The sequence below is a fragment of the Clupea harengus genome, chromosome 12 (genome assembly GCF_900700415.2).
Source record: "Clupea harengus chromosome 12, Ch_v2.0.2, whole genome shotgun sequence".
NCBI classification, from domain to species: Eukaryota; Metazoa; Chordata; class Actinopteri; order Clupeiformes; family Clupeidae; genus Clupea; species Clupea harengus.
The window spans coordinates 18,116,330-18,131,739 of NC_045163.1; the positions used below are offsets into that span (position 1 = coordinate 18,116,330).

General features: G+C 42.5%; 3 protein-coding genes and 2 long non-coding RNA genes across 5 annotated transcripts; all 5 read right to left on the bottom strand.

Annotated features, from left to right (window-relative positions):
• Positions 1–1,635: 1,635 nt before the first annotated feature.
• Positions 1,636–2,884, bottom strand: si:ch211-196i2.1. Its single transcript, XM_042709450.1, has 2 exons — positions 2,721–2,884; positions 1,636–2,367 (listed from the first exon to the last, which is right to left on the bottom strand). Exons 1-2 carry the CDS (start codon positions 2,871–2,873, stop codon positions 2,215–2,217), a joined length of 306 nt encoding a protein of 101 aa, XP_042565384.1. The 5' UTR covers positions 2,874–2,884; the 3' UTR covers positions 1,636–2,214.
• Positions 2,885–5,110: 2,226 nt separating this feature from the next.
• Positions 5,111–7,160, bottom strand: LOC105912628. Its single transcript, XR_004164863.1, has 6 exons — positions 7,127–7,160; positions 6,906–6,959; positions 6,663–6,716; positions 5,692–5,709; positions 5,541–5,594; positions 5,111–5,173 (listed from the first exon to the last, which is right to left on the bottom strand). It is a non-coding gene; the product is annotated as an uncharacterized LOC105912628 (long non-coding RNA).
• Positions 7,161–7,713: 553 nt separating this feature from the next.
• Positions 7,714–10,741, bottom strand: LOC105912640 (collagen alpha-2(IX) chain-like). Its single transcript, XM_031577974.1, has 9 exons — positions 10,661–10,741; positions 10,449–10,502; positions 10,215–10,322; positions 9,806–9,859; positions 9,450–9,503; positions 8,672–8,725; positions 8,418–8,471; positions 8,281–8,334; positions 7,714–7,782 (listed from the first exon to the last, which is right to left on the bottom strand). The coding sequence occupies exons 1-9, from the start codon at positions 10,739–10,741 to the stop codon at positions 7,714–7,716; spliced, it is 582 nt and encodes a 193-aa protein (XP_031433834.1).
• Positions 10,742–10,828: 87 nt separating this feature from the next.
• LOC116222891 (collagen alpha-1(I) chain-like) lies at positions 10,829–13,436 on the bottom strand. The gene is made up of 9 exons (XM_042709431.1): positions 13,233–13,436; positions 12,978–13,031; positions 12,828–12,881; positions 12,465–12,518; positions 12,088–12,195; positions 11,891–11,944; positions 11,432–11,539; positions 11,138–11,191; positions 10,829–10,933 (listed from the first exon to the last, which is right to left on the bottom strand). Exons 1-9 carry the CDS (start codon positions 13,434–13,436, stop codon positions 10,829–10,831), a joined length of 795 nt encoding a protein of 264 aa, XP_042565365.1.
• Positions 13,437–13,587: 151 nt separating this feature from the next.
• Positions 13,588–15,110, bottom strand: LOC122133363. Its single transcript, XR_006152713.1, has 3 exons — positions 15,076–15,110; positions 14,103–14,147; positions 13,588–13,621 (listed from the first exon to the last, which is right to left on the bottom strand). It is a non-coding gene; the product is annotated as an uncharacterized LOC122133363 (long non-coding RNA).
• Between the last annotated feature and the right edge of the window lie 300 nt (positions 15,111–15,410).

The following is a 15,410-nucleotide window of genomic DNA, read 5'->3' on the forward strand; positions in this document are numbered from 1 at the left end:
ATAAAAAGTACATTGAAAACGGCAAGTCTTTTCCTTATACTGCAAATAGGGTAGCACCAGTAATGGGTCTCAGTCAGGCCAACCACAGTAACAAAATCAACTCTTCCTTTGTAAAGGAGAGGGTGGAGAGTCTTCATGGAGTATAACAGTGGAGCATAGTGTAACTCTCATTGATATGCCCTGATCTTTATGTTTAATGGAATGATGTTATTAAAATGAAATAAAGGATTCCCTAAGTTAGATCAGCCTGAGTAGCAATACTGTTGTTTTGTTGGATGCTCTTACAAATAATGCCACAACTGAGTGAACAAATGTAACTTTTGAATTTTAACCACTTTTTTTGCACCTCAGGAAAATATCCAATACTAGTGGTTTGATGTATAGGTGTATAGGCACACAGTTTACACATTCATGGGGAACAAATCTACACAGATGTGACAACCTCTGGTAACATTAGGCTGGTAGTAAATATTAACACACCCTGCACAGTGAGACCCATAACATTAAGCAGGACATAAGCTGATGTATTGGAAATGCTCCCTGAGACTGATGCCACCTGAACTGGTGTGGTTTAAAGGTATAGAGAGGTCAAAGTGCATGCCGTCATGAAGAAAAGGTTAAGAGCAGGGTTGCCATGTTGTCTTGGCAGCAACATCTGGCTGGCAGAGGTATCTCACAAAAGTGAATTATCTGAGATCTTTTTTTTTACATCACTATGTTGTTAATAATCCTGATTTTTGTTATATACCTCATCATCGGGAAAGGATTCAGACAGACGGGTCTACAGAATGGCAAAGGGGTACAGTAACTTCCTGTGTCTTATTGTTTACCAAAAATACATGAAATGTACAGTACACTAATCATTACCTATCTAAGATTGCATCGTATGAATATGAATGAATGTTGGTGGTGGTCGGAGGGGCCGTAGGCGCTGAATGGCAGCCACGCTTCTGTCAGTCTGCCCCAGGGCAGCTGTGGCTACTGATGTAGCTTTCCACCACCGGTATGACTGTGTATGAATGACTACTGGACTCTGGACTCTGTAAAGCGACTTCGGGTATTTAGAGAAGCGCTATATAAGATTGAATTGATTGATTGATTGATAAGATCTCAACTCCATCCAGTCAAGAATAAAGTTGGAAATTACGTTTTGTTTCACCCCTGCTGTATCAGACAACAGCTGTCTTTGGGATTATAAATCAGATGTCTATCATCTCTGCACTATGTCAGATGTCAGATCAGTTACAAAGTCAGGCTTGTGTAGTACTTAATGTTGTACCACCTTAGAGCCTCACAATCCTTGTGAAGTCAACTTTGACAAATAGCAATGGAAGTTTGACTTAAATTCTAAAAAGGATGCAAAAAGAACTTCGTGAGTGAAAAACTACTAGACTAAAGAGACTTTTAACTTCAGTCAAAGTCCTTGGAATCATGGTTGACCATGGTTTTGGATATACATAAGCTATTTTACAAGTTATACAAACTGAACTTTTTAATAAGTCAATTGTATTTTAGAATATTTGGACTTACGCTATACAAGGATCGGAGTTTCATAGCTAACATGCTAATTATAATTTAGCATAGTCAACCATCAGGAGTGAAATTAAATGAAGTAATTGGGTGCATCCTTCCTAAAGCCCAATGTCATGAATAATTTAACACAGAACTAGACTGATCACTCTTCCTTGGTATGGGATTCTGGCTGTATTCTAATAAAACACATCGCTGAAACGGTGGACTTCTGTCTTTTGTTTTGCTCCAAAGCGTCTGGTTTACTTCCAGTATAGCTTCCCATGAGATCATCTGGGGGGAAAGAGAAAGTCTGTAGCATACATATTGCTACTAATAAACAAGGTATTGAGAAAGAAAATGAAATGGGAATAACAAACTAAATCAAAATATATAAATTATTCATTGAAGTATTAAAAGTGTCTGTAAACAAAAAACTGACCACAACAAAACAAAACAAAAAACAATGCTCTATACAGGATGAGCTTGCATCCAAAGGCTTACAGATGTATTCCCCCACTGTGGGTTGACATCAGGAAGCAGCCATGAGGGCTAGTCCACTTGGGAGACAGAGGGCATAGAGGGCATCCTCGCTCTCCTCTCCATCTTTGTCTTCCCTCCAGCTCCTGTCTTTCGTGTCTGAGCAGAATGGAGGTGGGGAGATGTCACACAGATCCCCCTCCCCAGCTGACAGTCAGGTGGTCTCTAGCTGAAGCACACAGGGCCGATGGTGAAGCCAAACTGCTGCGTGAGGTCCCCACTGTGTGAGGACACAGCCACGTCTCGGAGAGGAAGGAGGTCCAGGTCCTCAAACTGCAGCACAGACTCGCGTGGGGAAGAGTCCACTTCCATAGCAGGCTGGTCCAACGCAAAGGAAAGACAAAATGCAGAAGGCAAAATATTTGTGTGTTAAAACTCGTAAGAAAACATTATATGTATTGTGGTGCTGTGTTGTCAGTCAGATGTTAGTAGACTCCCTATTTTAAAACATAATTTTTAGTATTACCTGGATGTCCATCATTATTCCGATTAAAGCAGTGACTATGAATTAGGTTTACTTTCCAATACCTCTTCAAATATACCTACAATGCACAACTCACACCATACCCCTTTGCAATATATGTGTGATGAAACAGGAGTAAAAGACCATAAAACAAACAAACAAACAAACAAACAAAAGCAAAAAAACTAAAAACAATAAAGCTGCGTACCACACAGTCTTGTATAGTTGCTAGGTAGCTCTGTTTGGACACGTCTGTCATGAACTTGGCCTCCCGACGAGTCTGGCCTAGCCTGTGCCCAGGTGGGCAGGAGAAGGTCACCCTCTGCTCCACCCGGCGGCTGTGCAGTCGCAGGAAACGCATTTGGACCACACTGGCAGCGGGGTACTCAATCTGGTGGAAGCGTTGGCAGATTTCAGGAGACAGCAGAGCAGTCAGGTTGCAGGCCACACAGGAATAGTGAGAGTTTATGTATTCATGAGGCATCAGCTGAAATTATTTAGTTCACAGTGGGGTGCTGGCGCAGTGAAGTGACACGTAGGCTGTGAATAATTGTCAGGTACTGCTGGTGCTGACAAATTGTCTTGTTCTATTCACACGCACGTGCACAAGAGCACAGTTCTGTCCCAACTCTAAACTGTAGTCCAGATCCAGGTAGTATAGTATATCTGGTCTATTTCTGACCCATCACTCCATACTGTCCTGTGCATGCAAACTACGACAGTCATTCTATGTAAAACAATGGTGGAGAACCAAGAGGGAATAGTGTGTGCACACAGGGCTGCAGAGAGGGGAACTATCCTACCTGAAAGCCTCTGGATAGAGAACTCAGCCACTGGAAAGAGTCTGGCTCAGCCTCTTGCAGCCAGGCTTTATTGGGTAGCTGGTGAGAAGGAGGGGGAAAGATGTCTGAGTCATTGGAGGTTCAATTGCACGTGTTCCCCTCTCATGTTTTTCTGTCTGTGAAGTTATTGTCTATCCCATTGAATGGGCGTGGTTGTAAGATAACCCAGCTGCAGTGTCATGTGAGCCTTGACCCACGGCAGCAGTACCTGAGGGTCTCTGGGATGCAAGCAGGTCTCCGCTCCCAGGTCAGAGAAGTTGCAGTAGGCTAGAAGTGCATCCCCTGAGCTGCCCTGGTTGGGGTCAATGTAGTAGAATCCTGCAACCACAACATTTAAAACTGAATTCCTGTTCATTCATGTCTGATAGGAATCTAGTAAATAGGAGTATTGCTGTGTAATATGCATAATTGGAAGAAAGTGTGTGTGTGTATGTGTGTGTGTGTGTGTGTGTGTGTGTGTGTGTGTGTGTGTGTGTGTGTGTGTGAGTGTGTGTGTGTGAGTGTGTGTGTGTGTGTGCGTGCATGTGCATGTGCATAGCATTTGCACGTGCATAGTATTTGTAAGAACAAATTTGTTAGACCGTTGCTGATGGAGATAATTTCAAAACACTGTTAATGACTTCAGAATATATTAATCGAGTGCCTTGTATTAATATATACCTTGTATGAATCATGTGCTTATGTAAGCAGGAACAAGGCTTTTCTGTGTTTCTGTGTGTGTGTAACCTTGATTATTAGGTGCCACTTAGTCTGCATATGTGCAAGAGCATGTTTGGGTGAGCTCATTGGTGACAGGGTCGAAATGTGCTCTCGACCCTGGGAAGAACAGACATCCTTGGAAGACATGAAGCTCAGTCATGGACCTAGAATGACTGAGATGTTAAACATTTATGGCGTCAGCATTAGATAAACTTCTATCTATATAAACCTTGTGCGATGTGTTTAATTTTGCTTCTCTCTCGTCTGCTGCAAGCTGGGAGTAGACCCGGGCTCCCTCTCTCTATGAGAGAGGGCCCGTGCTTCTCTCTGACCTGCCAGGACGTGGGTGAGCCCAACAAGCTTGTTGTTGTTTGTCTAATAAATATACTTATATGCAACTCCGGAGTCCTGAGGTAACTTGAGTGAATTTTCACCTAACAGTTGCACTGTTTGTATTGTTTTGTGTTGTGATGTATATTCTGTGTAAGCACACTGAGCTACTTTACCAAGTGAAATTCCTTGTTTGTGCAAACTTACTTAAAATAAAACCAAAAAAAAAGCCAATAAAACCTGATTCTGATTCTGAAAAGAACCAGGATATGTGGGTTTGTGTGCGTTTCTGACCGTTGGTGAAGTCAGGATGGCAGATCCACAGCTCCAGGCAGGTGGTGGCTGGACGCTCCTTGGTGCCATCAGGGGGGTCCAGCAGCAACTTGAGGTCCCTCTGCAGCGTGTCCAGCAGAGTCTGGAGGACGGGGTAGTTGGGCTTGTCTGAAACAAGCATCATGTCCTATTGAGGAGAAAAAGTAGCGATGGTCAACCAACTTTCCTTCGCCTGTTTATTTTTAACCATCTTGCTGACTACACGCACATCTTAAAGGTCAAGTCATAGTCCATATGTTCTGACAAAACACAATGAGCTATAGGACATGTGTTTGCCTCTAAAAAGCATGTCAAAGCACAGAATTGTAACCTCCTTTCAAATGGACACTAACTTTTCCTTTGATTGACATCTGCAGGATATATCTATATCTATATTTTTGGGGGCCGACCTCACCTTGATCTGGGCTAGTGTGTAGTTTAAGGGTGGGCCAGGAGGGCCTGGTGGCCCAGGTGGTCCCTAAAACACACAAACATGAATAGAGTTATGATTGCAGTTGGGGTTGTGGATGCCAGAGATGTAATGACCTTGGTAGTGGCTGGCAAATCAAGGTGTTAATAAGTTAAATATATTGTTATGTTGTTTGTACAGCTTTCCTTTGAATCCCCTCAGATAAGGGGAAATTTGATGGAAGAAATGTTAATTTAGTCAATTGGTTTAACTGTTATGAACAGCTGTAATATAAACAGTTTTAAAGACTACAAAGGACCACTCAAAAAACCTGATGGTGGCACTATTGTGAGTAAGCGTGGTATTTTACGTGTTTATTTCAGTGGCCAGTGTGGTCCCTGTTGGGTGAGGCCATCATACTGGTTTCATTACTTACTGGAAGGCCCCTCTGTCCAGGATGTCCTGAAGGACCATCAAAGCCCTTGGGCCCCTGGGAAGGAAGAGATAACATCACTGTTGGACTTACAATTCCCTGAGTAGTGTACAGCAATCATGTATTCATAATAATAAACAAGATGGCGGCATACCTTTAGTCCAAACAAACCCTTAGAAAGAAAGAAAGAAAGATATGAAGGGAAAAGAGCAAGAACAAAGAAATTAAATTTGAATTAAATTAATTGATTTGTACGAAATAGACTAAGAAAATACTTTTTACTTGAATAGGGTTACTCTAATACTGCAACTGAAAAAGTGATTGCTTTAAACATCTGTAAATCTTTTCTGGGGCTTGGTTCATTAAGTAAACATTAGCTCCATGGACCTCTTTGGCTCTTAAAAAGACAAGTACATATAATAGCTCTCGTCTGCTAATTTTCACTGCTCTGTAGGCATGAGAGCGCCACAAAACCATTTAGTGAATGAACTGATGACCAAGTAGCTTTGCTACAGTGGTTGCCATCAACACACATAAAAATAAAGTAATTATAGAAATGAGATGCTGCTATCAAAGGGGTAAGCTGGCCATCAGCATAACAGAGGCCTCACTAATGATGTGTGCAGCTTTGGGTCCAGGCAGTTCAGTAATCACTGAGATGTCCTTTTAAATAGAACTAATGGAAGCTCAGAATTTGTTTGATTTTCTTAACATTCTTTTAAAATACAGCCCATTCTAGGAACACTTTATTTGCCACATTTGATATCGGGTTCCAATTATGGTACCATTATTCACCTAAATATATGCAAAACTCAGCACCAGATAGTGCTCAAGGTAAAATCTTAAATGATACCAAGTGGAACCTGATCCTTTTTTAAAGGGTTTTTCTGTTTGGACGGGAACTTCTTGGAGGTTAACAGCTGTCTGCTTTCAGTATGACTTTGCCCTTTCTTTTCTAGTCTGAATTACTTTCCATGACAATGGTCCAAAGACCATGAAACATAACGATAGAACTATATTATATTGCCTGATTATATTCAGACCTTGAGCCTTGACAAGAGTATAACTGTAATATTTGTCATGCTCTGTGAATCAAGCATTTGACAACAACAGAAAAGCACTTACAGGAAGTCCAGGCATCCCTGGTGTACCCCTTGGTCCGGGAGGTCCAATATTACCCTGATAAGAAAATGTTTTATTGTGAGAAGGAGTAAAACACCGCTGTTCAAGAGACAACCAAAGTATTCAATATATTTCTGAGACTAGTCTCTGTATAGGTGCCCTTAGTACATCACATCAGCGGACTACATAATCAGCAGATATGGTTTGTCAGAAGAAGTCAGCGTGTTTGGTAATGAGCTTGGATACCTGATCTCCTTTTGGTCCTGGTGGTCCAAGTGGACCAGTTGTACCCCGGATCCCCTGAAACACAAAAACTCCACTATAAGACTGCTCTCATAAATGTCAAACAGCAAAAAAATTACTTATTTTCAATCTCCTTTTTAGTCTGCTCATATATATATACCCCACACATATATAAACCCCATTAGGTCATAAATGGTATGTGCACAACCCAGGAAGGCATGTACCTTTATTCCATCTCTCCCTGATGTCCCGGCTGCACCCATGTCTCCTTTCTCCCCCTGTGGAGAGGCACCTCTGCATTAAGGACAAACGCATTGACTGCAATACAAGATGTAAAGTGCGGAGTCACACTGTACCTCATCTGCCTTTGGGCCATCGTCTCCTTTCTCTCCGCGTAGGCCAGGGACTCCCTGGCACAAGAAAAAAAAAGACAGTTTGACACTCAATCAGACTAACAGGTAGATTTACCCAGAGGCATGCTATCTTTACAATGTTATCTTTTTAGCTATCAATTAGCTTAACTTCTGTCCCACTTCATATAAGTGTACTTCTTACATTGTGCTTAGGTAAGATAAAGCCATTGGCTCAAGCCATTTTCTTTTGATGTATGTGCATTTAGTATTACATGTTACCCAATGAAACCCTAAACCAATACATCTTAATCACCACCCAAAGTATATCACTGCATGCACTAAGGTAATATATGTACATGGTGCCTAATGCCACTTTATCTAAAGTGGGGCCAAATAGGCTACTAACAGAAGAGAAATTTGAAAGAAAAAAATGCAAAAAGCAGTCAATTATTAAGTTATTAGTGTTTACTCACGATGGACCCGCCCCATCCTTGAGGACCAACCAATCCTCTCTCTCCAATTTCGCCCTGCAGGAGTGGTGACACAAGAGAGTCAGGAGGGAAATAACAAGAATAAAAATGATCATATTCTGGTCTGCTAATGTTGGCCAGCTGCCAAAAATCTGCACATGGAGAAAACGTTATTTTTTTTAACTTTGTAACCTTTAAAGCATGAGGAAACAGGAAAGCTCTCCTAATGTAACTGATCTTTTAAGTTAATGAAGTGGCATTAAGTTAAGGTAGCATTTCAGCCTACAAACAACACATCGTGACTTAACAGCTGTGGAGGAAATCTCCTTTTTAGATTTAGATAAACCAGCAAAGGTGGGGAAGCAGTTGCGGCTTGAGTCCCACTAGGCCTGTATAAGTCATTCATTTCAATATATGCACCTGTTGTCCATCTTATATCCACTTGACATTTGGAAACTCAATATTAAGAGGCAGATTTTCTCAATTTCAAATAAACAACAACAATTATTCCATACAGGGAGCCCAACAAAGGGGTCTAGCATGTTTAATATCTACCTTTCCTCCTCGTTTGCCTCTTAAAGCCCTTAAACCAGCCTTGCCTCGCTTTCCCTGAAGGACAGAAAAGATCAAGAAGTCAAGACATAATCCACAGCACAAAATACTAAAGGTAAATAAATTCATAAACTTCATACCGGCCTTCCATTGAAACCTGTCTTTCCAGGTGGTCCAGGGAGGCCTTCTTCTCCCTGCAAATCAAAACAAACTTAAATCGGCAAGACTGTCTCGCTCTATTGAACTTCAGCCATGCTCCTGTCAACCTGAGAGGTTCCCATGATCCAAGGTTTGAGCAAAGAGATTAAGAGTAGTCTGCGTGTTCGATCTCTAACTGAAAGGAAGAAGAACAGTATACGGACCGGACTGAGAGACGTCCTGAAGTGACCTTTACCTTTTCTCCTTCCTGGCCGTGTCGTCCTCCTGATCCTGGTTTACCCATCAGCCCCTGGGGGAGTAACGGCACCATCATAACTCATGCGTAGTTTAGTTTAAACCAGAGAGTGTAATGTGCTGTGCCACAGAGGGAATTACAACAAGTACGCAGCATCTGCACTGACTACTAAACAGAGCCCCTAATGAGATCCTCAAGGCTGCTCTAGCTGATTTTAAATTAGGGTTTTAACCTTGAATAAACACCCCTGAACCACTGAATAAAGTAGAAGGACAGGGGCTGGTCATTTCAGAAAAGTGATTTGGCCTGTCAGTTTCATTGCAGTGGTGGTTAGATTTTGTATGATTTGAGTGCTTCTTCTCCCTCTATTACACCCAAGATTATAAGCAGATATTGTATATACAGAGAACAGAAATGCATTAACAACTTCTCAACAACCATTCAGTCCTGCTAGTATAGCAATTGCTTACCACTCACACAGTTTAGGGAATTGTAAGTAGAGTGCTTAATATTCAAAATACTCTGTTGGGGCTGACTATGTCAATGTGCAGCATCTAAATCAGGTAATTTAGATGCAACCTCAAGTCCAAACATGTCAGCAAAACATCTTTCATAAACAGAAAGTAACGAATGGTATGATCACTAATCCCCATCTGATTCCTGTCTGGCTCCCTCTCAGAAGGAGAGCATGGGTTCCCACGATCATGTAAGTGATAGCCACGGTCCTGTGTGAGAGGGGTCACATGGCTTCTCCTCCCAACTCCTCTGCCATACTCACTTGAGCTCCTGGCTCTCCTGCTGCTCCTCGAGCTCCTGGCTCTCCGGGGAATCCCTGATAATTTAGGCAATAGAGGGGAAGAAGCAGTGGATTAAGAACCTGGTGCATCATCACCATCAGACTGGAGTTTATAAAGCTAGTTTATAAAGTATGTTTTAATGTTCTGTTTTTTGTATCGTAAATATAAAACCCTCTCTATCATATACCCCCCCCCCCCCATATATATATACACATTTGAGAGTAGTTTGATTTGCAGCGAGAAGATGTGTATATACATATATACATTTTAAATGGTAATGAAATATATATAAATATTTAAAAAGAGAGCACAACACAGGTGAGCCCCAACAACATACCTGTATGCCTGGTAGTGCTGGAGGGCCCTGAATGCCTGGAAGACCTTCTGGACCCTGATGGGAAAAAGTCAGATATTTTCAGTTCTTTAGCTTTTCAGAGCATTAGACTCTTATGATGACGTATTCATGCGTAAATCAAAACCGCCCATTACAGCAGATCTTCACAGAACCATCAGGTTCCATTAATAGGTATAGCATGCCCCTGCAAGTACGTCATGTTGTTTTACAATCATACATTTTTATGACAGAATGCAATGTCTGACCATTTTTAGAGAAAATGAGATAAGGCTTTAGTACTATTCAGTCATTCCATAAACACTCCTGATAGAATCTAAGGAGCGCACCAAACTTGAAGAGGAAAACATCAATCTACAGTTTGATCACTCCATTTGCTCAAAGTGTTCTGTACCTGTTCTCCTTCCTCTCCAGGTGATCCTGGATCTCCTTTCTCCCCAACGGGCCCTGGAGGTCCTGGGGGCCCCAAATCTCCCTGAGGACCAGGGCGTCCTGTTTTACCCTGCAGAACAGACCCCAGAGTTACTGGTGCACTCATTCACATTTTAAAAAGAAATGTTGACAATAAACTTTAGACTTAAATCACAGAAGAATCCCTTTGTGTAAAATAATTATCAGGAAGTCTGACCTCAGGCCCTGGTTTCCCACGGTCACCTCTGACCCCTGCTGGTCCTGCTACTCCCTACATCAGAACACAATCAATCCCTACATTACTTTCATACTGGTACAATGATGCAGTGGCTCATTTCACTACATTAGACTCAAGATGAACATCAATTAGGGTATAAAAAGGATAGATATACAACCACAACCGTGACTGTCAATGACCTGAACCATTACCTGAGGTCCTGGATCTCCAGGAAGACCAATATCTCCAACAGGGCCGGTCTCTCCCTGTGTAGGGTAATCAGTATCATGCATTATATCTATGTATCTCTCAAAAGATGCACACACAGACTACACTGGATAAGTGAATAACATCTTTCTGAGCAGTGCAATACATTTCCCTCAAATTATATAGATTTGAATAAACATTGTCATCTGAACTGGAACAGAAACCTTTGGTCCTGGAGGTCCGTCAGGCCCTGCTAGTCCACGAGGACCTGGAAATCCCTGGAGAGAAGAGGCGCAAACAAACAAAAAAAGTTCTAAGAATACAGAAAATGCACTTGAGACCCGGTGATCTTCAGATATTTACATTTGCATAGATCACTCTCATTAGTCAGCTCCAAGTGGAGGGAACAGTATGATATATTACGTGCGCGTCATCAAGATGTTTGATATAATTTTAAATCATTATTTTAAGAAAGCATCTACCATCAGGCCTCTCAGTCCTGCTGGACCTAGTCCACCCATTAGACCTGGCTCTCCCTGAAAAACAAAACAAACAGATTTGATCCAATCCATCATAACAACCAATAAATCAAGTGAACTCTCTCCCATGTTTGTGTTCAAGTGGAATTTAATGTCATTAATTGCATTGGGATTCTGTCCACTCTTTACTGCCACTGTTCAATGTTCTCGAATGTCTTCAGAATGAAATAAATATCCCTACTGTCAAGCACTGAATAACACATCACAAAAGCATATTCCTCTTTCCATTATTCTTACCAGGAGGCCGAAGTGACCCTTGTCTCCAGCCTGTGCTTTCTCACCCCTCTCCCCTGAGTCACCCCAGGGACCCTCTATCCCAGAGAAGCCCCTTGGCCCAACATCACCCTGCAGAGGACCAGACACAACACACACTTATCTCAAGACACAACACACAACACACACTTACCTCAGACACAACACACAACACACACTTACCTCAGCCACAACACAGAACACAACACACACTTACCTCAGCCACAACACAGAACACAACACACACTTACCTCAGACACAACACCAACACAACACACACTTACCTCAACCACAGTGAAGGTTATATACGGTATTTGGTATAGATTCAAAACACTGACACAAACCCCTTAGTGGTTTACCAGACTACAATTCGTGGTGGCTATTACAAATACAGTAAATAGTGTAGTTTCCCAGTATTTACAGATGATAAAATACCATACTGACCTTTTCTCCTTTAGGGCCTGGGTCACCGGCCTCACCGGGACTACCAACATCTCCCTGTGTGACACAAAGATTAAGTAGTTATATATTAACACTAATATATAATAATAGCACTCCTGTTACTACATGAACAGCCACTGTTGTGTGTCTGCATATAAGTGCCAGTGCATGCATTTGTGTGCAATTTGAGGGACACTCACCTCTTTGCCGTCAGGCCCTGGAGGTCCAGACAATCCCTTATCACCGTGAGCCCCGACGACCCCTTTGAGGCTAGGAGTGCCAGGCTTTCCACAGGGCCCTTTGTCACCCTGGTGACGGTGCATTACAGTATCAGAGATGAGAAAAGTGCATAAAGGAGAAGCCACACTATATGTTCCAAAACTACACATGTACAAAGTTGTTAAAGTCAGCTAAATGGCTAAACACAAAATAGACAGTATGCAGTACTGAACTACTGAATTCCCTTAATTGTGCCCTGATTTTCCTAATAGCCTAAAGGTGCCATATTCAACATACAGTATAACAATGAGAAGACAAAGGGTTTGACATAAAATGCAGGATAAGTCCATGCAGTCACCTGATCGCCCTTTCTTCCTGGTGGGCCCTCCACGCCTGTGGAACCTGGGTTTCCCTACAGCAGAGACAGAGGTGTCAAAAAACTGATATTTTACCAGCCTCTTAAGTGGTGAGTTGAATAGCTGTTCGTTTCATATAGATCTCTGTGTGATCATTTTTATCCAGTGTGGAGTCCAGTGACTGCTGTGGTGTCATGTGTTGATGTACTACAGCTGTCATATTTTCAATCTTCAAAAATAGAGGGGCATACTGATGCAATGATCTTGTGAAGTGCTAACATAGTTATAGCATTTTCATACTTAGCCAAACAAAAAACAAGAACGGATACTCCCAAACGTTCACACAAAATAATGGCCAAACCCACCTGTTGTCCTTCCAATCCGACAGCACCTTCATCACCAGGAGGTCCCACGGATCCCTGTGACATTGCAGATTACAGAGAGACTAGTGGTTAACTCGATCAGTTCAAGATTTGCAGTTTAGGTAAAGGACCAACCTTAGTAAGTGCACTCACCATCACCCCTCTCTCACCAGCAGGTCCTATCAGCCCATCAGCCCCAGTCAGTCCCTGAGGGATGGAGGATGAGATTTTACAAAGGTGACAAACATGGGTACCACACAGAACCTTCCACTGCAAATCCTCAATTGGGTTTGAATTTATCAAAGCAATCAAATCATTTTTGAGGGACGCAATATCTTCGATTTCCAAGTTGGAATATGAGGTCAGCATTTTTGGCCTTTGAGGACCCTGTACTCAATCTCCACATACTATTACTCCTGGTTGCCCATCTGGGCCAGGGGGTCCCGGCGGCCCTTTGCTTCCTCTGGGTCCAGGTTTTCCAGGTGGTCCGCCTGAGCCCTGTGGTCCTGGATGTCCCTGGAAGAGACGCACAAGTAGGACCCCAAATACTTTACTTCCCAGATGTTTTCCCTTTGTAGTGAAGCCACTGAACCTCCTCCCTGGTAAGTTCATATTCAGAACAAATTGATAAGGTCTGAAAAAATCAGGCTGTGCACTAGACGTAAATCTACCTGTTCTTGTTCTACACCACGAGGTGTGTGTTGATATTCTGAGGCATTCTATTGTGTGTGCTGCTATTCTGTGATACTCACCAGTGGGCCATGTTCTCCCCTGGCTCCATCATCACCTTGTCGACCCTAACCATGGGTAAGAACAAAAATGCATCTGAATACAGGAATTCATGGTAAATTCACAGTTGAATGAATCAATATGTAGCAGCAAAGTGCAGCAATTACTTGCTTAAAGAGTACATCGCCACAGAGCCACAGTACACAGCGTGTACATGTCAAAAGAGTACAAATTGAACCCTCAAAGCCCCAAAGGCAAGTAAAAAGCCTGCAGTACCACAGACCCCCTCCATTTCCTGTGTATCAAATGGACCAACACATCTGTACTGTATCTGTTCACAATACTGTAGTGACGCAGTGCATTGTTATAGTAAAGCTAGCAATTAGCACTTGGACTGTGGATGGAACAGCACACTGATGTGAGTGGTCCTTCCGCAGGACTATTGGTTCCTTTCAGACTATGATGAGAGTTCACACATAAAATAAGAAGCCTATATGATCTGGATAGGCTACAATGATGCAGTTTGCAATATCTCCACTTATCCATTACCTGGGGTCCTTGAAGGCCTGACTCACCGACTGGCCCTGGTAAACCCTGCAGAAAAAAGACAGAGTTGTAAACATCATGAATAAATAAAATAGCAATATGCTCTGTTGACAGAGAATGAGCCGGCCGGGTTGAGGCAACACTGAATCAACTACCTATCAACCATCCATCAGGGAGGGGCGTGCAGGAGAGGTTAAATAGAGGAGAACTCCACTGTGGGTTCAAAGACTCTTGCAATCTCTTCCATTGGATTTTCATCATTTGCAGTACTTCCCAAAACGTTGATGTACGAGGGAGAAGACTATATTAATCTCTCTGGGAGCAAGCTGAGGGTCTCTTTGAGGGAAATGCTCTCAATATTGGGGCGCTCTCTCTTGGCTTTGGTGCAGATCCCTGTGTTTCTGTGCAGGATTAGAGGCCTGTGTTTGTGCAGATTTACTGCTCTGCCATATTCTGCCAGAACCTCAGACAGACAGACATAATACAAACTGAATGGGAAAGTAGTACTGGTCCCCTTATGACAACAAAAGACTAGACACACAGACACAAAAACATACGCACAAACATAATCATCAATATCATTAATGATAGAGTAAAGGATATTTACAAAACACACACATGCATGTATGCACAGACACACACACACTTTTTCATGTATAGCACAGAAAGATGGTTTAAAAAATTAAGCAATGCCAGCACACATGTGCACAAATGTAAAGGAGACTGCATCACACACATACAGACACACAGACACACACACACCCGCGCACACACACACACACACACACACACACACACACACACACACACACACACACACACACACACACACACACACACTTCCTCATGCATAACACAGAAAGATTCTTTGAAATATGATGCAATGCCAGCACACATGTGCACAAAGGTAAAGGAGACTGTATCACACACATACAGACACACAGACACACTCAAACACACACACACACATACTTACTGGCATCCCACGCATCCCAATGGGTCCTTGTAGTCCTTTTACACCAGGCTCACCCTTAAAACAGATAGAAAAGATAGCAACATCCCATCAGGACAGAGTACATTTCACGACTCATTCACTTCACATCACATACATGCTTATGAACTCTTGTGTGTGTGAGAGTGTAGGTGGGCATGCCTCATCCTTTTCTTAGTTGTGTACTACTGTGTATTGAACCTGTGTGTGGTCCACTGTGGTCCACAAGCCCTCTGTTGACCTGTGTGTGAAATGCCACCACCTGCCTCCTTTGATGGACACTGACTGGCCACTGACTACGGTGTTTCACCTCTCTCTGG